The sequence below is a fragment of the Carcharodon carcharias genome, chromosome 25 (genome assembly GCF_017639515.1).
Source record: "Carcharodon carcharias isolate sCarCar2 chromosome 25, sCarCar2.pri, whole genome shotgun sequence".
Taxonomy (NCBI): domain Eukaryota; kingdom Metazoa; phylum Chordata; class Chondrichthyes; order Lamniformes; family Lamnidae; genus Carcharodon; species Carcharodon carcharias.
The window spans coordinates 21,703,214-21,725,876 of record NC_054491.1 but is presented as its reverse complement, the minus strand read 5'-3'; the positions used below and the strand labels follow the sequence as shown (position 1 = coordinate 21,725,876).

The 22,663-nt window shown below is 40.3% G+C and overlaps 1 protein-coding gene across 1 annotated transcript in view; it reads right to left on the bottom strand.

Annotated features, from left to right (window-relative positions):
• The window catches only part of sorl1 (sortilin-related receptor, L(DLR class) A repeats containing), a 291,127-nt gene that overhangs the window by 53,132 nt on the left and 215,332 nt on the right, over nt 1-22,663 (bottom strand). The window contains exons 18-26 of the mRNA XM_041174224.1: nt 20,330-20,461; nt 18,538-18,629; nt 14,925-15,171; nt 13,746-13,884; nt 12,280-12,450; nt 4,525-4,638; nt 4,080-4,202; nt 2,603-2,722; nt 1,008-1,133 (exon numbers count right to left, since the gene is read on the bottom strand). Of these exons, the coding sequence (XP_041030158.1) occupies nt 1,008-1,133; nt 2,603-2,722; nt 4,080-4,202; nt 4,525-4,638; nt 12,280-12,450; nt 13,746-13,884; nt 14,925-15,171; nt 18,538-18,629; nt 20,330-20,461 (1,264 nt within the window). The remainder of the gene's footprint in view (nt 1-1,007; nt 1,134-2,602; nt 2,723-4,079; nt 4,203-4,524; nt 4,639-12,279; nt 12,451-13,745; nt 13,885-14,924; nt 15,172-18,537; nt 18,630-20,329; nt 20,462-22,663) is intronic.

Genomic DNA, 22,663 nt, shown 5'->3' with positions numbered 1-22,663 from the left:
CTTCAGTCCCTTGAAGACAGCAGCTTGAGGCATAGATGCCGAAGGTTTTTTCACACTTTTAAAGATCTTAAAAATGCCTTCCATTACACACAAGCCTTTGCTCTTTTATACATATTTTCCCCCTTGAATGCAAATATCCATTGTTTCACTATCTTTGGGCTTTACTTCCTGATATTAAACCCTCATATAGCACTAAGTTTTACCAGTAATCTTTGGGAAAAATAAGCACACCATTTCTAAACTTCACCTGGCAAGGTGACACATTTCATATGCTGGCTCCTAGCGAAGCTATGTCTGGACTTTAAAATTCTCATCCTTGTTTTCAAATCCCTCCATGGCCTCACCCCTCCCTATCTCTCCACAACCCTCCAAGATATCTGCGCTCCTCAAATTCTGGCCTCTTTGCATTCCCAATTACAATTGCTCCACCATTGGTGGCTGTGCCCTCAGTTGCTTAGGTCCAAAGCTCTGGAAATCCCTCTGTATACCTCTCTGCCCCTCTACCTCACTTTCTTCCTTTAAAAGTAATTCTTAAAATCTCTCTTTGACCAAACTATTGGTCATCTGACATAATATATCTTTACGCGGTTTGGTGTCATACTTTGTTTTATAATGCTCCTTTGAAGTGTCTGGAGACATTACTTTAATGACATTATATGAACATAAATTGTTGATAAAGAAACATTGCAGTTAATTTTCTTTTAATCTGGAGACCTACTTAACTGTTTGCAACTTTTGAGGGAAGAAACATTAAATGTTTGTGCCATTTCCCTGCCTCCAAAATACATTAAATCAAGTATACAGAGGTAGTGAATTCAACATAATGCCAGCTAGGACAGAGGCACATCTAGCCTGTTTCTGGCTGCTTAAATTATATTAATTGGAACTAGACTAGAATCTGGTTTTCACTGTGAAGCCAAACAAAATCTCATCATTTATTTTACCTACTGCCAGATTACGAGAGAGAGAGAGAGAAAAAAAACAGCACGTATCCACAGGATTCTTACCACAGTGAGTCACATCTTCATCAGATCCATCACGGCAATCATCATCTCCATCACAAATCCATCTGAGTGGGATACAGTGTCCATTGCGGCATGAAAAGTTGCTAGAGTCACAGGTGCGTTCACTAGCTAAGAGCACCAATGGCGAAGCATTAATGCTTCTTACAACAGATCAGCAATATAATTACATACAATTTATTAGGTACTTCCAGAGCTCAAATGCATTTCTGCTGTGCAGAATGCTAGCTAAAGGAGGCAATTTAGTCAAACATCATTCTTCAAAAGTGGAAAGTAGAGTTTTTAACAGAAGTTAGCTTTATGTTCCACCTGCTCCTCTTCAAATCAAATGTACTTACTTTGAAAATGCCTCACTTTCTTATTCAGAAGGAGGTGGTTTAAATACTAGGAACAGAACTTCCGAGGAATGGCAATCACTGTCAGATTGCCAATCTGCTTCTTTTTACTTACCCTGGTTGGGAGCTGCACATTTCTTGCCTGCTTCTCTGATCTGGGCCTGGTGATAAATGTGCAGCGTACCTGGGTCCCAAGGCCTCCTAATGCAAGGCAGCAATGTTGAGGAAATTGAAGCCATGCCCAGCTCCCCCCCACCCCCACCTCCTTTTACAGCACTAGCTGCCATAAACTGGGTAAGTTTAAAGGTCCTCATGTTTAAATGCACTTTTGAGAAGCTAGGAAGAAGGTAAGTGTACAAGATAAGTGGGTAGGATGGACAGACAAGTTGGGGGGAGGGGGGGCAGGTGTAGTATAGTTACTCAGGAATTAAAAGTGGTTTCATATCCTAACTTTTCCTGGGTAACTATTCTGCTGAGTTGGAACCACCCGAAGTCACCGATTTAAATCAGAATATCGAATGGTTCCCAGTGCAGGGTAATTGCCCATCGGCAGTTTAAACTTGCTGGCAATTCCTGTGCAGTCAGTGTGTGGGGACTTCGGGGCAAGGGTCCCTCAGCAGTGTGCCTCTGTGGTACCACCCCCAGGAACAGAAATTCTGGGTCCATAATTCATTAGTTATCCTCTTCTCCAAATTAATATTTTGTTCTTCCAATCAATTAACTAAATCACTTTTTGAAAACACTACACAAACGATAAGAGGCCAAACTACATTCCTGGTTTTCATACTGGAATTTACTCCAATATAAACAATGAAAATAAAATTAATATTTATCCTGTATTTTAGATAATTCACTGCTTTGCCATAACCAAAACTGCATAGTACTTCTGCCAACAAGAAACTAAATCAAAACATTGCTCTTTGCTTAAATCTAGTAACTATCAATTTTAAAACATTTATCTTTCAAAAGATAGCATTATAACCTAGTGCTGGATCTTGGCTCTCCTGGTTCATTTTAGATACTACAACTGTTGTGAATCTATGAAACTGACCAACTATATAACCACATGCACTAGTAATGAACTCTGGGATTCTGCTGGTTTTTAAAAACACTCAGCTAAACATTTACCAAAAATAAACCAGGAGAATTCTACACGACATCTTTCAAAAAAAAACACCCAAGGAAATAACCAAGAACAAGTTAAATCCCAGTGAAGTTCACAACAATAAATGAATGGTGACCTACCAGTGCAGTTCAGTTCATCTGACCAATCTCGGCAGTCATTGTCCCCATCACATGTCCAAGATAAGCGAATACACATGCCAGTGGCACAAGTAAATTCGTCACTCTTACAGCTGTTCAATGCTGTTGGGGTTTTAAGGGAAAATAATTACAATGCCAAGGCTTACACTTTGACAAGATTTATGTACAAAGGACCCATTCAATATGTTTGCATAATTTGATGAGACCTTTTAAAATAAACTTTAGATTTGTCACAACTTGACTAGGACAGGAATACTTTACAGTATTGCAGCTAGACACAAAATTTGTCTCAGTTCCTTTATCCTACTGAATATTTTAGACAAAATATATTTACCATCAAATGCAAGACCTTAGCACATTTAGCTGGCTGTAATTATGGGCAGACTGGAAACAGAACATGTAAGGACAGCACATTGATTGTCAATAATGAACTGCCTGGGGAGAACACTTCTACACCAATATTGATCATTAGAAGTCTTGTGAGTCATGTTTCTAAGTGATTAATTTTGTGACAAGTAAATTATTTTCATACAGTAGAAGGCCCACTTGTATCCAACCTGCAAATCAAAAAGTACTTTATAAAAACACGGGAGTGGAAAAACACTTTCAAAACTGAACAAAATAGTCATTCATATAACCAATATATGAGTTTCTTATAAAAAAGGTGCTTTCATGGGTTAGCCAGTTTTAATTTCTAGACTGCAGGCCTAATACTAGCAGGCTCTTCTCCTGTATGTTGCAAATAATTGGCTGTTTCTCATGAGCCCAGAAACACAACAACCCAGATTTTCAATGTCCAAGCACTGGTGTTAGGAAAGCAACATGGCTGAAGACACAAATTTTTCCATAAAGTCATAACAGAACTTATCCATTAAATTGGAGTACCATTTAGCCAAATTCCATTGACTTGGATGGGAACAACATCAAGAATTAACACCAGCTCTTTTAACACACATTTTTCTTCTGCCTTTAGATGCACAGATCAAACTAAATTGTTAACAAATACGGTAGAATTTTGGTTTTGCGACGAAACACCAAAATTAGAATATACAATATGGTCTTGCCAGCTAGGTTCCTGCCCAAGATTCTCATCAGGCTTTACCAATCTCAGTCATAGGCATCCAGCAGAAACCTAGGCACTGGGGAAGGAGGCCAGGGTGGATTGGGAGTGTGTGCACGCCTATGTGCGGGGGGGGGGTGGGGGGGGGGCGGGGTAGTAAACAAGTTCACTCAGTGCAAATATCTTCCACTTAGTTGGACAGCAAGTTTGTGCCTGCCCTCTATTGGAGAGGGCCCAAAGTGCAAGCAACTTTATACTAGAAATCAAAATCACCTGAACAACAGATTTAAGGAAACAATGAAACAAAATGCACTTTTAGGTTTATATGGGACACCATGTGGAGTACCCCAGTTTGCTATAGCCGATTAAGTGTAGACTAAGGCTTCTGAAGTCACTTACAGCACTGCTCTTCATCACTATCATCCCCACAATCATCTTCACGATCACACTTGTATGACAGTGGAATACACATCCCCGATGATCGACATTTGAACTGAGAATCAGGATCACAAATAGCTGTTGCTGTGAAAAGGGGAAAATGCTTATGCTTATTAAATCCATACTTTTATACATCGTAACACTACAATATCACATTAACACAGGATACAAAATGAGGGTAAGTTGATAAAATACAGCAAGATAGCCAAATTTCATTATTACAAACCTCTGGTGCCAAGCAAGGCTTATTTTCAAGGTAGCAAAGATTAGAGGGATAACCTTATATGATAAAACAGAGGAGATATTCCACTAAATCCCAGTGAAGTTTTAGGTGTAATTTGTTATTGTAAAGTTACAATAAGTTAGAGATAACTTGGCACAGCTGCTAAAATCAAACAGTACTTACGGCAATTGCTTTCATCACTGTAATCGCCACAGTCATTATCATTATCACACTTCCAAATGCTGCTGATACATTTGCCATTGGAGCACCTGTACTGGTTAGGCAGACAAGTATGCTCTATAATAAAATAAACACATGTTTAAAAGGAACAGGTGAATAGTTCTAAGACAAAGCAGAAATTCCAATGCCCTCAGAGGGGAAAGGGCTACATGGATATCAGGTAATTTCAAGCAGATGGAAAGATTGGGGATAGTACTGAATAATAAACAATTCTCTGTAGTATTCTTATTTTCAACACCTTTTCTGGTTTTTGTAGCAATTGTTATGGGAGGGAGGGGGTGCAGGGAAAGAGAAATGCTAGAAGAGTGGGGACAACCATTTTGGTGGATTCTGCTTAATCTTGTTTAGGAAACAAGTTAGTTGCAGCACTTCACACCTTTGTAGTTTCAAGATAATGATGGACCACTTGCAAACAAAACACACCGTTTCCTTCTTCTCCAATCCCAACATTACTTTTGACATGTCATTATCTACAGTGCAGCTGTAGTGCTGGCAGGAAGCAGTTTTACCTTCCATTAATATTGCAGCTCTTAGTGTGAAGGCAACAGCAGAAGCCATTTCACTCCAGCAAAGCAGGCATGGAGTTAATACACTGTAACCTCTCCAGTCAGGAAATCTGTTGTTCAGGAGTACCAGATGTCCAGAAACATTTTGAGCAGATTGGCATTTTAGTATAGTACTCTGGGAGCAGAAACAGTGTTTTCTGGTTTACACTTGCGATTAGGCATTCTGTCGTCATTCTATAATCTAGAAAACTCCAAAACTCCAGAAAATGACTTGGTCCCAAGTATACAGTGTAATAGGATTCTATATTTTAGGTTGCATTTATGTGGTCACGTCTGCTGTTAAAAGGTTTCCAACTGGCAGAGGCAAAACTGACCGGATAAAGGAAATGGATCCCTTGGTGAGGCCACTTCACAACAGTTTGCCTTCATACTACTTAAAGACCAGCTTCAATGCTGTGGGTAATCAATTTAGAAAGCATGCAAGCAATCTGATAGGCTTCCCAGACACCATTTAGGGCTTATTTAAAGGAGAGAGTGTAGACGCTCTCTCAAATAAGAGAAAATCTGTCCACATGCCACACAAAACTCCCCCTCCGAGATCCAAGCGCAGATTGCAGGTAGACAGTATAAAACAAGGGACTGCCTGCTGTAAATTGACACTATCAGTAATTAAAGTATAACTACATCCGAACATTTGCTGTTTTTTTGGTGACAATTATACATAGACCACCCTCATAAGTAAGGTCCTAAATTTTGTCAACATCTGCATGTCAACATTAAGAGTAAATTGATAGGTGACATAATTCAACAGCCAAAAATCCATAAAAATCAGACAATGCCGGAAGCACCAACCAAGGTCAGGCAGCACCTGAGAATCAGAAGGTAGGGTTAATATATTTCAGGTCTTATGACTCCTTGATCAGAACCAGATCATCAAACCTAAAACATTAACAGTAACTTCCTCACTCCTAACCTGCTGATTGCTTCTGGCACTTCCCATTTTTTATTTCAGATTTCCAGCAGTTACTTTATTTTGCCCTTTACCTTGTAAAATAATGGTGCTTTAAAAATAAAAAGTTTCAAATCATTTATGATATAAAAAGCAAATAGACAAGTGTGCTCTGTCTCCTCAATTTCCCCCTGCCCCACATCCCACCCCTCCATCTCTAATTTTTTTTTTATTCATTCATGGGATGTAGGCTTCACTGGCTGGGCCAGCATTTATTGCCCATCCCTAATTACCCGATGTGGTGGCAGTGGTAAGCTGCCGCCTTGAACCACTGCAGTCCACGTGTAGGTACACCCACAGTGCTGTTAGGGAGTCCAGGATTTTGACCCAGTGACAGTGAAGGAACAATGATATATTTCCAAGTCAGGATGGGGAGTGACTTGGAGGGGAACGTCCACGTGGTGGTGTTCCCATCTATCTGCTGCCCTTGTCATTCTAGATGGTAGTGGTCATGGGTTTGGAAGACGCTGTTAAAGGAGCCTTGGTGAATTCCTGCAATGCATCTTGTAGATGGGACACACTGCTGCCACTGTGCGTTGGTGGTGGAATGAGTGAGTGTTTGTGGGTGTGGTGCCAATCAAACAGGCTGCTTTACCCTGGATGGTGTCAAGCTTGAGTGTTGCTGAAGCTGCACTAATCCAGGCAAGTGGGGAGCATTCCATAACAGTCATAGTTGACAGGCTTTGGGGAGTCAGGAGGTGGGTTACTCGTCACATGATTCCTAGCCTCTGAACTGCTCTTATAGCCACAGTATTTATATGGCTAGTCCTGTTCAGTTTCTGGTCAATGATAACCCCCAGGATGTTGATAGTGGGGGATTCAGTGATGGTAATGTCATTGAGCATCAAGGGGCAATGGTTGGATTCTCTCTTGTTGGAGACGGTCATTGCCTGACACTTGTGTGGCGTGAATGTTACTTGCCGCTTGTCAGCCCAAGCCTGGATATTGTCCAGGTCTTGCTGCATTTGGACATGGACTGCTTCAGTATCTGAGGACTCATGAATGGTGCTGAACATTGTGCAAACATCAGCAAACATCCCCACTTCTGGCTTTATGATGGAAGGAGGTCACTGATGAAGTAGTTGAAAGTGGTTGGGCCGAGGACACTACCCTGAGGAGCTCCTGCAGTGATGTCTGGAGCTGAGGTGACTGACCTCCAACAAACAAGCATCTTCCTTTGTGCTAGCTATAACTCCAACCAGCAGAGAGAGTTTTCCCCCCCAATTCCCATCGACTCGTTTTGTTAGGGCTCCATGATGCCACACACTGTCAAATGCAGCCTTGGTGTCAAGGGCAGTCATTCTCACCTCACCACTGGAGCTCAGCTCTTTTGTCCATGTTTGAACCAAGGCTGTAATGAATGGCCCTAGCAGAACCCAAAATGGGCGTCATTGAGGTTATTGCTAAGCAATTGCCACTTGATAGCACTGTTGACGACCCCTTCCATTACTTTACTGATGACCAAGAGTAGACTAATGGGGCAGTAATTGGCTGGGTTGGATTTCCCTACTTTGTGTGTACAGGACATACCTCAGCAATTCTCCACATAGCCAGATAAATGCCATTGTTGTAGCTGTACTGGAACAGCTTGGCTAGGGGCGCAGCAAGTTCTGGAGCAGAAGCCTTCAGTACTATTGTCAGATTATTGTTAGGGCCCATAGCCTTTGCAGTATCCAGTGCCTTCAGCCGCTTCTTGATATCACGTGAAGTGAATCACATTGGCTGAAGGCTGGCATCTGTGACGCTGGGAACCTCCGGAGACGACTGAGATAGATCATCCAGTCGGCACTTCTGGCCAAAGATTGTAGCAAATGCTTCAGCCTCATCTTTTGCACTGATGTGCTGGGCTCCTCCATCATGAGGATGGGGATATTTGTGGAGCTACCTCCTCCAGTGAGTTTCTTAATTGTCCACCACCATTCATGACTGGCTGTGGCAGGACTGCAGGGCTTAAGATCTGATCCTTTGGTTGTGGGATCACTTAGTCTGTCTATCACTTGCTGCTCGGTAAACAAATTGTCCTGTGTTATAGCTTCACCAGGTTGACACCTCATTTTTAGCTATGTTTGGTGTTGCTCCTGGCATGCCCTCCTGCACTCTTCATTGAGCCAGGGTTGATCCCTTAGCTTGATGGTAATGATAGAGTGGGGGATATGCCGGGCCACGAGGTTACAGATTGTGTTCGAGTACAATTCTGGTGCTGATTGCCCACAGCGCCTCATAGGTGCCCAGTCTTGAGTCGCTAGATCTGTTCGAAATCTATCCCATTTAGCATTGTGTTAGTGCCACACAACACGATGGAGAGTATCCTCAATGTGAAGGCGATACTTCATCGCCAGAGTGACTGTGCAGTGGTTGCTCCTACCAACAGTGTCATGAACAGATGCATCCATGGCAAGCAGGTTGGTGAGGATGAGGTCAAGTATGTTTTTCCCTCTTGTTGGTTCCCTCATCACCTGCCACAGACCCAGTCTAGCAGCTATGTCATTTAGAACTCGGCCAGCTCAGTCATGAATGGTGGCGCTACTGAGCCACTCTTGGTGGACATTGAAGTCCACCACCCAGAGTACATTCTGTGCCCTTGCCACCCTCGGTGCTTCCTCCAAGTGGTGTTCAACATGGAGGAGCACTGATTCATCAGCTAAGGGAGGGTGATACGTGGTAATCAGCAGGAGGTTTCCTTGCCCATGTTTGACCTGATGCCATGAGACTTCATGGGGTACACAGTTGATGTTGAGGACTCCCAGGGCAACTCCCTTTCAGCTGTATACCACTGTGCTGCCACTTCTGCTGGGTCTGTCCTGCCAGTGGGACAGGACATACCCAGGGATGATGATGGTGGTGTCCGGGACATTATCTGTAAGATATGATTCCATGAGGATGACTATGTCAGACTGTTGCTTGACTAGTCTGTTGGGAGAGCTCTCCCAATTTTGGTACTAGCCCCCAGATGTTAGTATGAAGGACTTTGTAGGGTCGACAGGGCTGAGATTGCTGTTGTTGTTTCCAGTTCCTAGGTCAATGCCAGATAGTCAGTCCAGTTTCATTTCTTTCTTGTGACTTTGTAGGGGTTTGTTACAACTGAGTGGCCTGCTAGGCCATTTTAGAAGGCATTTTAAGAGTTAACCACATTGTTGTTGGTTTGGAGTCACATGTAGGCCAGACCAGGTAAGGATGACAGATTTCCTTCCCTAAAGGCCATTAGTGAACCAGATGGGCTTTTACAACAATTGACAATTGTTTCATGGTCATTGTCAGACTTTTAATTCCAGATTTTTATTGAATTCAAATTCCACCATCTGCTGTGTCAGGATTCAAGCCGGGTCCCCAGAGCATTAACCTGGGTCTCTGGATTACTAGTCGAGCGAATAACATGAAAAAATGAAGTTGACAGATCAGTCATGATCTTGTTGAATGACAGATCAGGTTCAAGGCTTGTAAGGCCCTCACACTCACGTTTCTTACATGTATGCTGGGTATAGTGGTTTCCATTACCCCATCCCAAGTGACTGTCATTGATATATGAACCCAAACTATAATCAGACTATTGGACTGTGTAAGCATAACACTAGACCTATCTACACATGCACAACACACACAAAGTCACAAAAGTATAACAATTCTCAATATTATAGTAATTTGTAAAAGTAGGTTAATAGTGCGGTTTGGATGGTGTGCATGTGGGAGCCTGCGCGCGTCTGTCCGTGCTTTAATTGAATTGGAGACAGCTGGTCTGGAGGCTTTGACACATCAAAAGAAGCTAAATGCTAAAAACTTGAATTGGAGGCAAAAGGAAAAAGAATTGGAAATGAAAAAAACTGGAACTAGAGGCAGCAGAAAAAGAAAGGGAGAGATTATTTCAAAAAGAAATGGAAATGCGACAACTTGATCTCCAGAGGGAAAAGTTAACAACGGGAAAGACGGAACCAACTTAAAAAGCTGGACTTTAAAGGTATCACAGCAAGTGATGAAAGAGAAGGAAGCTAGGAGAGCTATAGTTCGCAGTTTTGTTGCTGGGAAAAAAGCATTAGTTCTGTTACCAGTACTGGGTGACTCATTAAAGTCAAGGTTTAGTGGGCCTTACATGATTGAAAAGAAACTGAGCGAAGTAAATTTAATAAATACATCAGCTGGAAGAAAAAGCAGAGGGTGTGTCATTTAAACATGCTTAAAAAGTACTTCGACAGGGAAGAGGACCAAAAGGAGGTTTTAGTGGTGGTAGATAATGAGAATGAGGTAGAAAGAGAATTTTGAAATTGATTTTCCTCTAATCAGATTGGATAATGAGGGGGTACTTGAAAATTTAAATATAATAAGAGTTTCCTTCTAGACAAGTGTCAAAGTGATTCGGAGAAGCTATTGCAGTCACACAAAGCTATCTGTGGGAATAAGCTAGGGAGGACAAATTAAGCTACACATGATGCGAGTGTAGAAATTTCATTCTCAATAAAGGCAACAACCTTATAGATTAAATCCAAAGTTATCACAAGTACAGAAAGAAATTGAATTCATGCTTCAAAATGACATCGAGTCTAGTTGCAGTAATTGGAGGTCTCCCATTGTGATGGTACCGAAACTAGATAGAACACTAAGATTGTGTGTGGACTATCAAAAGATGAATGCAGTGACAAAAGCAGATTCATATCCTATACCACAGTTGAAAGATTGCATTGAGAAAGTGGGGCAATCAAAAGTTTATCACTAAGATTGACTTGCTGAGATGATATTGGCAAGTATCATTATCATCAGAGAGAGCAAAGGAGATATCAACTTTTGTGATGCCAGATGGACTATAGCAGTTTAAAGTTATGCCATTTGGTATGAAACGTGCACTTGCAACATTTCAAAGACTGACAAAGTAATTGCAGGACTGAGCAATTATGCTGCTTATATTAACGACTTGATAGTTTTCAGTCAAATGTGGGAGGAGCATTTACAACATCTGGAAGAATTATTTAGTCGACTACAAGGAGCTAATTTGGTGATGAACTTGGCTAAAAGTAAATTTGCAAAAGCACAAGTAACATATCTAGGCCATACCATTAGACATGGTAAGGTAGCCCTGAGAGACGTGAAAGTCAAAGCTATCGTGGATTTCCCTGTGCCTCAACAAAACGAGGAGCTTTGAGATTCCTGGGCTGGAGTGGGTTTTACTGGAAATTTGTACCAAATTGTAGCAGTATGGTTGCACCACAGTGAACTATTAAAAAAGAGCATGAAGTTTCAATGGACACAAGCATGTCAGAAGCCATTTGACAGTTTAAAAACTGTACTGACTACGACACCAGTTTTGGCAATATCCAATTATGCCAAGCAATTTAAGTTGGCCACTGATAAGTGATATAAGCACTGGGGCTGTATTGTTGCAAGGTGAAGAAACTGGAATTGAGAAGCCGATAGGGTATTTTTCACAGAAGTTGAATGTACAGGGGAGATGTTCAATGATCGAAAAGGAGACTCCGGGTCTGGTGTTAGCATTGCAGCATTGAGATTTACGTTGTAAACAATTCATCAGAAACAATTGTTTATACAGACCACAATCCTTTAAAGTTTCTGGACAAATTTCAAGACCGAAGTGCTGTTCAGATGGAGTTTATCACTGTAACCATTTAGTCTACGGATTATAGAGGCTCAAAGGAAAATTGGACATTTAAAACCTGGATACTGGCCTGGAATAAATATATATTGTGCACGTGTGTGGGGTTTAATTGAATTGGAGACAGCTGGTCTGAAGGCTTTGACTCATCAAAAGATGCTAGGTTTGAAATGCTAAATACAAACAGGGCTGAAGTCTTAGGATGTGGGGTGAGGAGAACTTGTATTTTTAGATAATTCAGGATAGTTTGAATTTCAAAGGGATGGTAGGATGTTACACCTAGTGGGAGAAGATAGGCCAAGCAGTGCGTATTTTTCCCAAAGGCACTATGAAAAGATTTATATTTTGAGAAAAGGTAAAGTCTAAAGACATAAGACAACAATGGGATTTACATTAAAAAGGGAGAAACATATATAAAAGGAGAACGAAACTGTGTCAGGGAAAGAATTGTAAGATCAACTAACAGTGAGAGAAGCCTCCAGTATTTGTGCATCAAGCCTGCTGTACATGCCATTAGGTAGGCGTGTGCACGTGCATGCCTAGTAATCACAAAATATTTCAGCAATGCTAACTGTACAGGCACTCACCTTGCCTCACACAGATGTTATCCTTTGGTGAGTAGCCACGTGGACAGTCACAATGAATATCCCCAGATGGCAAAACTGTGCTTTTCACTCCCACAGGGCAGACACATCTCCTATTATGAGGTTTAGGAAGACAAAGCAAGCTGCAGGCTTTCTCCAAACATGCATTTCCCCCTTTAAGATAAATACAATTTGTTAGGAAAAACTTCAAATAGCAGTTGTGAACTATTAATGAAGGGATTCAACTTGATTTTCACCAATCCCTTTCTCTACCGATGTGGAAGGACTTTTGCACATGGGATTTTTTATTTTAATGTAAATTGCTGCTCTATAGTAGTATTCAGGCATGTTAACACATTTAATATCGGAACAGCAGAAATAAAAGCCAAAAGGTCAATGAATGAGTCACTAATAATGATTAGTGCTTAAGTAGAAAAACTAGGCTTCCTCAGTATCATGGTGACCAGGATTTAATATCACAAATCCCATAGCCACCAGCATAGTATTCTCAAATGGTACAGAGCCTTCCTTTTCAGGTGCACCTTACAACCTCCCTTGAATTCTGTAATCCCTCCCTTGCATTCTGTAAACCCCCCCGCCCAACCCCGCCAATCTTTTCTCCACCATTGGTGTTTGTGGCTCCAACTCTCTGGGCCTCAAGGCTCTGGAATTTCTTCTGAAATTTCTGCCCCTCTCTCCTCCTCCATCACTTCCCTCAAAACTGACCTGTCCAACCAAGCTTTCAGTCATCCTCCTTAATATTTCCTTCATTGGTGTCAATTTTTGTCCGATAACGCTTCTGAGAAAACCACCAAGGTGCTTTAATGTTTAAGATGCTGTATAAATGCAAGTTGTTAAATAACTAGGTACATTTCAGAGTTAATCATAAATGGTTGGAGAGAGAGCCACAGATATCAATGCAACTTCTAGATAGATATAAGAACAGTCTATCCTGCAAACAAATTTTGGTTGTAAAACAGAGAATACTTTACTGAGGTACAGTCACTGAGAAGACCCCAGTACATTGTTTCCTTTTGCAGAGGTGAGACACCAGTACTTGGGTGATATTGTAGCAGAGCATTCTGTTTACCTGGAGGGTCCTTCTCTTGTTCATCATCCCAACTCAGTGTACGATCAGGTGACTCACTAAGAATGATATATTTTGGTGTGATAGAAAGCTGCAGGTGCATAATTTTCCTCCCTAATCCCTCATCCAGCCCCTGAAAATTATGCCTTTACAGTCCAACAAAGCATGTCAGATGGTTTACCGAAAATTTACTCAGCTTCCTATCATTTCTTTTTCCAGTCATCTAATGTTGTGCTGGCTAAAAAGATTCTTGGCTAATATTTGGGTGTCTATTTTACTGGCAAGCAAACAATAAAAAGCCCAATATACATCACAATCCAATTGTGTAGACCAAGGGCACACAAAAAAAGCATGACAGCCAAAGTTACATAAAAGATGCTACCTCTTGTCTTGCCCTTGTAGAACACCTTCATGTCCATTACTCCAGTTAAACCAGTGACCAGGGACTCCACACCTGAGCCATCATGCTTATTTGCCCGAAAGATGCTCATTTCAGACCAATCATCCCAGTAGATCTGATTCTGAAAAAAGTAAATGAATATCTTCGTCTTCACTTATTGCAAGCATGGCACTCACACTTCTTCACAAGTAGAAAGAGCTTGCATTTATTTACAGCATTGTTACAGCCTCATGCATCGCAAAGCACATTTTATAGCCCATTAGGATCTCAGCCTAACATCTCACTGTTCCTTCACTGTTAGTGGATCAAAATCCTGGAACTCTCTCCTCCTCAACAGCACGTGGAAATACCTACAGTGCAGGGACAGCAGCAGTTCAAGAATGCAGTTCATCGCCACCTTCTCAAGGGCAATTAGGGATGGGTGATAAATGCTGGCCTCGCCACACATCAAGATGTAAATTAAAGAAGGCACCTCCCACAATGCAGCATTTCCTCAGTAATGCACCAAAATATCAGAATAGATTATCTGCTCAAGTGTTGAACTGGAGAATTTCAAAGTCCCGCACATGAAGGCTGGCCAATCTGGGTGACGTATCAGGGAGCTTCTAACACTTATGGAGCTAAATCTGAGCACATCTCTGCTCATTCAGAAAGTGAGAATAAAAATTGGAACAAACTGGGCAAGTATAAAAATCTACATTGACACTTGAGCACACATCTGTCTAACCTTTTGGATGATTCAATGGTATTTATAGGATTGCAATGAAATCAATGTATCAGACTGAAACATTTAGTGGCAGTTAGACAGTGCATGGTTCAATGTTTTATTTATGTAAATCTGTATCCATCATAATTTCACTTGTTTCTCAATTTATGGAAGCTAAAAAGGCTGAGTAGAATTAAAGAACTAATTGTAGAGAATGATACAATGAAAATTATTTCCATCCAATGCACTTATTACATAATATACAGAAGCAGCTTAAAAAAACCACAACACCAAATAGGGCTAATTTCAAAATAAAATCTATTAAGGAGTAATCACCATAAATACTCTAGCCCAACATCTGAACTCAATTACCAAAATTTTAAACTCGTTGTGAACTTCCTCAAATGTGTTTTTTGCAAGTGACAATGATAGGCCCAGCATCCCAAGTTGCATACCTTAAAAACACTTATGGCGTATGGATGGGGAAGGTTCTGTATCACTACTGATCTCTGACCACCATTAAAGTCTGCTCGTTCAATTCGGTCAACATAGGCTTCAGTCCAGTAGATCCAGGAGCCATCCACTGTAATTCCATTAGGCCATTTAATGCCATCAGTGATGATTCGAACAACATTAGATGCATCCATCTCACTTCTATAAATGCCAACTGCATCATCACCCCAGTCTGTCCAAAACATCAGGCTGTGGGGAAAATATTGGGACAAATAAAATTCACTGTCTTACATAATATAAATCCATTTGCATGAACATTTGCTGCACCGGAGGACAAGCATCAGAAAAACTGCTTGTAGTCCAGTTTTTAAAAAGGAAAAAAAAAGTTAGTGACTTTTCTTTGACTGATTTATCTCACGACATAAGGGTTCAGTATCAACATGTAATTCTAGTTAAATTGGAGGAATAGAAAAACTGAGTTTTATGAAATTCAAATTGTGAGCATTTTTTAACCGAGGCTACTTAGTGCAGCGCAAGCAAATCTATTCACTTCCAGCTATGTCAAGGAAAATGGATAAGACACTGTCCCTCAGAGACCAAGGGAATGCATCACCACCACTTAATCATCCAACACTCCAAAATCAAAGGGTGTTTCGTTTGCAAATCAAGCACCCCACTAGACCAAGAAAATGGGCAGGAGCCAACAGTTAACCTAAAAAGTGCTTTATAAAAAATAACTAATCTTTGTAGTTGAGAGAGAAGTTATACAGTGCTCGTAACAGCGCTGCAATTTAAAGCAGGTGCACAAAAATGTTTGTTCATCTCCACACGGAGGTTTTTTGTTTACACAGAGAGAGTGGGTAGGGTTGTGTACCAGTATTTTGGTATAAATGCAATTTGGTTCATGTGTGACATTTTACATCAAGTTCCTACAAATATCAGATGGCAACAAGGGAAGAGGAGGGAATTTCCTGCAGATAGAGATGTAAGCATGAGGTCAGAGTCTGTCATTTTGTATGCATTGTTACACTGAAGGACCATACACTGAAGGCATGCAATATTCCTGAGATCACTGCTAGTCTCCAATATTAAGTACAGAACCCATGGGTGTAGTATAGGAGTATCTGGCATAGCAAGGATTAATGTGGGACTGGGAAACAGTAACCCCGCCCCCCCCACCCCTAGTGTGATGTAAAGAGACATAATATGAGACTAGAGTCAGTTGTGGACTGTGTAGAGACTTGTGTAGAAGCAAGCATGGAGTTAGCTCATAGCTTGGGCTATACCTTTTATATCTGTACATAGTTACGTGTTACCAATAAACAGTTAATGTTCAACCATACTAGACTCTGAACCTCTTTGCAAGATCTATTGATCATATAATGAGCATATGTTTGGTTTCTGCTAACTGCAAAGGTCACCATTTATAAAGATGGTGACCCAGGTCACATTGCCTTTTAACCAGATATATGTTTTTTCCCCATTTCCAAATGACCCTGATTTGTAGTTGTGGCAGAAAGAAAGGTTAAAAAAGAGATGAAACAGTGCAGGTCATAGATTTCTGTATGAGTATCTGAAACCCTAAACAAATGTAAAACTGCTCTCTAGCATTGCCTGGCATGTGGCTAAAGAGGGCAATGGGACAAACACTTGGAAGGAGGCCCCTGCCCGTTTCTGCAGCTAAGAAATACAGGAATTTAACGCGGGCAAGGAATTCACATTGGGGAAATCTCAACTAATTAAATACAGGTCTTATTGAAGCAATACGGTTTCATCCTGTTGCAGGCTCACTCTCCTCCTTTAAGACTTCCTTAAAATTTACTTTTTTGACCAAGCTTTTGGTCATTTGCCTAATATCTCAGTGTACATTGCTCAGTGTCAAATCTTGTTTGATAATCACTCCCATGAAGTGCCTTGAAACGTTTGACTATGTCAAAGCCACTATATAAATGCAAGTTGTTGCAGGAACAAGCTGCCCGTTTTTTGCCAAGCCTAAAGCCAAACAATAGGCAAAGGCAAAATAGGGGACAAGGTTTAGAAAAATGGCATGAGTTTGGAGGTTCGCTTGCCTACTGATGGAAATACATTAAATAATAAATTAATACCTTCATATAGAGATAGAAAAGTGACAATATTAATGCGGACTTCATGTGTTAATGTTTCCATCTAGAAATTTCTGTACAGCCCACTGGGGAAAAAACATGATCATCCAATGAGGTGGGAATTCGAGATATGAAAAACAGTGATGGAACAATTCCTTCTTGTCTAAAACAACGGCTAATACTGAAGCACCTGCAATGCAGTCTTGTGCCATTGGATGGCACGAATGTACTTGTATAATTTAGTGCATCTCAGCGCCCTCTACTGTTAGGAAAACTCAGTTTCAAATGAGCCAAATTCACAAATGCTAAAAATGAAAGCTAGCCGAGCTATATAAATTCCAAATCAGAATCAGCATCAGGAAGCGTCGGGAACAATACTTACATATTGGCCAACAGCAAACCCAATGTAACAATGGCAGCTGAACTCACCATGTTCTGGTGGTGTAATCCACCCATCAGAAGGACCCAAGCTTAATTTCCAAACTAGAGTTAATCCATCTTAGCTGGAGCAATGCTACAGTACCTTTGGGCTAAGGAAAGGGGGTAGGTAGGACTGATATCAGACAGAATTAGTGACGGATATTCCAATTGCAATGGTACATGTGCTTCTGGGGGGGAAAACCTATGTTAAGGTAATGGTCCCTTTAAGAACTAGGTTCTTTTGGAAGATGGTTTCTTGTAAAAAAAAAAACAACTTGTTTCCATGAACTGATCATGAGATCAAGCTGCCTTGGACATGGACAATAGAGAAAAAAGAGCCAACAAGAAGTTAACCACAGGGGATTAGATTCTTGTGTTTGGTTCTGTTATCAAGCACTCTAGTTTAGAACAAGCTGGTGTCAAGGAACGTCTCTTTCAAGCAGAATTCAGCTGAAATTCTGTGTGCTGGCTAAAAGTTATAAAACCCTTCATAATTAAAGGACTCTACTGGGGAGGGGGTGAACGAAAGGGGGAGAGCGAAAGAGACCGAGAGACCAACACTTGGGACAATTCTCTAATTACGAGTGGATCTGATCTGCATGGCTGCCAGAACAGCTTCCTTAGCAGTAGCTCGAATGAGGAAAGTGGGAGCACAGGATGGGTGGAAACATTCACTGGAAAGATACAGGAGCTCTACTGTATTGGGGGTAAAATGATGTGGGAGATGAGAAATAGATGCGTGTTTATTTATGCTCGATTGACAGGCAATACTGTTCCAATACCTGATTTGTTCCCACTGTACTAACATGTCAAATGCAGCCAACTCCTAACAAAGTGTTTAGCCTAATTTCATTCAGAAATAGCCTCCATGAAGTTATTCATAGTGGCTGACTACCACAGAATTCCTACTCATTGCTCTTTTAATTGATGCTCCTCGATACCATCCTGGATAGGCTTTTTGGAAGCGCAAAGGTCTATTACTGATCATTGCTCCTTACATTTCATGTCTGCAGAGGCTTTTGGATTTTCCTGACAAGCTGTACAATATTACATACCACAGAGACACAAAGTTAAACTTGTTTCTTAAACTTACCCATCGTTGGGAATTAGTACGAGAGCCCTTGGATGGTCTAATACAGTGGAATTCAGCAGAGTTAGGCGAAGGTCTCCATCAGGGTTTGAAACCTAATGCATGAGAAAGCAAATTATCAAAAGGAACTTAAAATTATAACTTTTTTCATCTCCCCAAACGTCACTCTCAATCAAACAAGATTTGTAAGATTGGAGCTCTCAGTCAGTGTTATTGTAATGGACTGATATCAAATCATTGCATGAATTTATTTGGAGTTTAAAAAAAAAAGCGGGTAGGAGTCAGCTACCATAATAAAATTTAACTTAATGATCGAGCTGAAATTAAGCTGAAGACTAGTTCATTCAGAGTAAAAGCTCAAAGTTTGATCTAAATATAGACATACAGCAGAGCAGAATCACATCTTTCTTTTTGGGGGAATGTTATATTTAAGAGAACATTGAGGAACCACTCATCCATATTTCTGCATCACCTGAATGATAACAGATTAGAGGCAACATAAAAGTCCCTCTCACAACCCAAGCAACATCTCTACTTTACAAATGATATATCCTATGCACGCGATTTTTATTCTCTGCACCAGCCAGCCATTCAATAGAACAGCTAAAAATGTAAGGTTAGCATTGAATTATAATTCAGTTTTAATGCGGTGATTTAGACCCATTTAATTAGGGTCAAGACCCACTAAATACATTGTACTCTAGATTGCTAGCAGCTTCTGAGTTTTCAATCATAGCTGGTCACATAGAAAAAGGTTGAGAAATATTATTTTTTAAGCTATGACACCTGTTTTTGTTTTTCTTTCTCAAAGGAAGGTGAACTCTTTGCCAAAGTTAGAAAGCATGCTCAAGCCCATTTAAGGGTACAGCAGAGTCTGTTGCAGAGTTACAGAAACCCTGAAAATCCTAAATTACATCTACATTGTGCGTCAATAGCCTATTTCTACCAGCAGAGTGGAAGAGAGAGGAACAACTAGTCCAAGTTTGTATTGCTGATCCAAAGTGTTCGCTGTTGAAATGGGGAAGTTGAGGATGTAGCCAGGCTTGTAACTTGCTGATAATCTAGGCTCAAATGGACAGAATGTGTCACTTGACTAACTAGGCTCAAGAAACTCAAGTTCACCTTGAATCCCAATCTTTGGGAGAGCAGTAGAAAAAGGCAGGAAATTTTATTAGAAGTCAGTAATATCTAATTTCTGTTCGAATATCTGCAGCACTTATTTGGTACCTCGTTCTTATTTTTGTCAACGTACCAGCATTATTTATCAGCTATCCTTGCCAGGACTGATTCAACATATCTTACAGAATCTCTTCATTAGTTGCCAAGATAAAAAAGGCTAAACTTTGCAATTTGTTCAAAAACTGTCAGTTTAGTAATAAACAATTTTACAAAGTTACTAGCATACATACAAGCAAGGTTGCGGTCTGAAAAACAGTAGCAATATTGAACTTATTTCAAGTAGATATTAATCTATTAATAAGTACCAATTAATCTAGCATTAATTATATTGCTGACATACTGCAAATTACACGAATTATATCCAGCCCTCCCATTCACATTTCACTCCTCCCATTTACACTCCCACATCACTTACTACTGCTCAGTGGATGGGTCTGGCAATCCACCACCAGACTGCTGTCCATGATACTCTTGATCCACCTGTTGAGGTGTGGAGTTGTGGGCCAGGGTAGGTCTCATTTAAATCACTTTGCCCTCTGGGGATCAGCGCAGTCACTGACCAATGCTTGAACGGGTCATGGGTATTTAACATTTAAACAGAAAATGTAATACTTGCCTCAAGTTTCTTTGCTCCAGCATCTATCCAGTAGAGAAGCTCGCTGATAGGGTCAAAGGCTAAAGCTTCCACCATTTGTAGGCCATCCTTTATTATTATATCCTGGCCTGTGTTTCCATTTAAGCACAAACGCTGAGCAGAGAAAAATTGATTAGCAAGAAACAGTGGCAAACTGATAGTTAAATTATAAAATAAAGCAATAAATGAATGTTTCAGTGTTTTACTGGTCTATCATAACAAGGCTAATTCTGTTATCTGTAACACAATTTCAAACTGTAAAATAAATCCCAATTTAAACCACATTAAAAGGTACCCTATGTCTAATGGAAGTCCCAACTGTACAATATGTTCCCTCACCAAGGCCACCAACTAAACTAAAGGAGAGAGGCTCAGCCAAGACAACCCTCCACATGTCACCCTAACTCTGGACCTGTCATCTTCACAAAGTCCAGGAGTGGATCTGTAAAGACACATGTATCCCCTACAATTTAATGAAAGGTCGTAATTCAGGCTGTGCATCTGACAAAATAAAATCATTACCATACATCTGAATGTATTTTAAAAACACTCCATTTCATCTCTTGCTGGTATTGGGAGCTCAAATTTCAACACCACCAATAATATCTGCAGTTTAAAACAAACATGAACTTGAAACTAAATTATGTTTGTTCTATAAAGTAGTCGTTTGGCAGTACAGAACCTGCATATTGCTAAAAACAGACACACTGTAAAAATAGCTCATTCTTACTCAACAGGATCAAAAAAAAAGATAAATGTTCTTCCATGGCAATGGCTCAACCAGAGTCCACTTGCCTACCAATCAGCACCCTTTTCTCTTGCAGTATAAATTGTTGTTCTCTTTGAAATTTGGTATTCTTGCATCTGTCCTGATGAGTGCAAGACAAAAAGCTTCACTAGCATGGTTTTCTCAATCATACTCATTCTATAATTTGAAAGGAATTAGCAACCCCGATGTGCATTGATTTATGAAGCATAACTTGCAAATCTACTAATTAGAGGTTAGTTCTGGCTGAGGTCACATCAGATTCCATTATACCTAAGGCAACAAATCAACAGCTAACAATGCAGTTAATGTGCCAACAAAACACTAGATTTAAATTCTGCTCATCTATTTGTGTCTCTTCTTTTGCAACTTCCCTTCTTTATCGCTCTGTGTGCTCCTCTCCCTCTCTTCGCCCTAAATACTTCTGGATTATCCTCGATTCCAAATCTATACAAATTTCTTTGCTCAAATGCACTGGGTGAAAACTTTATTAAACTTTGAACAATTTCATTCTGGCATGTAGAGTGCCTTTAAATGCATTCACACCAACAAAATTAAAATAAAATAATGGGCATGAAAATACTCAGATTCCCTCTTGTACATCTAAAGCAACTGCAATCAAGACCTACAGCAAAGCTGACCAAATAGTTCTTTGTGCATTGACAAAACTGTACAATATTGCAGACCCACTGAAGTCTCATCATTAAGGTACCTCTTATATCATCATCATATATTATGCATGTAAAGTACTTCAATAAAATTTTTACAGCAAAAAAAGAGGAAATCTTCAACTTTACTACCTTTGGCATAAGTTATATAAAATGAAAGTTTACACAACCAAGTTTATTTCACTCATAAGTAAGTTATACTTCTATATAACTGAATCGATAGTTGTTTCATTTCTTCAGCAATGTTAAAAGAATTAAAACCGATTGCTGAAGCACCAGCGTTATCATCTGGATATCCCTCTTCAAGTCAAAACTATAGAATCATTTAAAAGCACAGAAGGAGACCATTCAGGCCATCAAGTGCATGCCAACTCCCTAGGGGAGGGGAGAGGAGAAACCAGTCAGTCCCACTCCCCCCACAGCCCTGCATGTTTATTTCCTTCAAATGCCCATCTAATTTCCTTTTGAAGTCATTGATTATCTCTGCTTCCGCCTCCCTTGTCGGCAGTGAGGTCAGGTTACCACCACTATCTGCTTACATTCTTCCCACCTTCCCCTGCATCTTTTTCCCAAAATCTTAAATCCAAGTCTCCTGGTCTTTGTACCAGCCCCTAATGGGAAGTATTTTGCCTTGCTTACCTTATCTAAGCCTGGGAGTTAATATTTTATAACACTGGAAATTAACATGATCAAAATGTAATGATATTTATTAAAATATTCAAAATAAATATAGGTAACCTTCATAGTCCAAATAATAATCTGATTATACCTTAACTCAAGCTCCCTCAAAATCTAAGCCATCTGGCAAAAAGAGACCATCAACAGATGAGAATGAAATTTAGGGGGATGGGAGGATAGTGCTGATACTACTGGGCTAGTAAT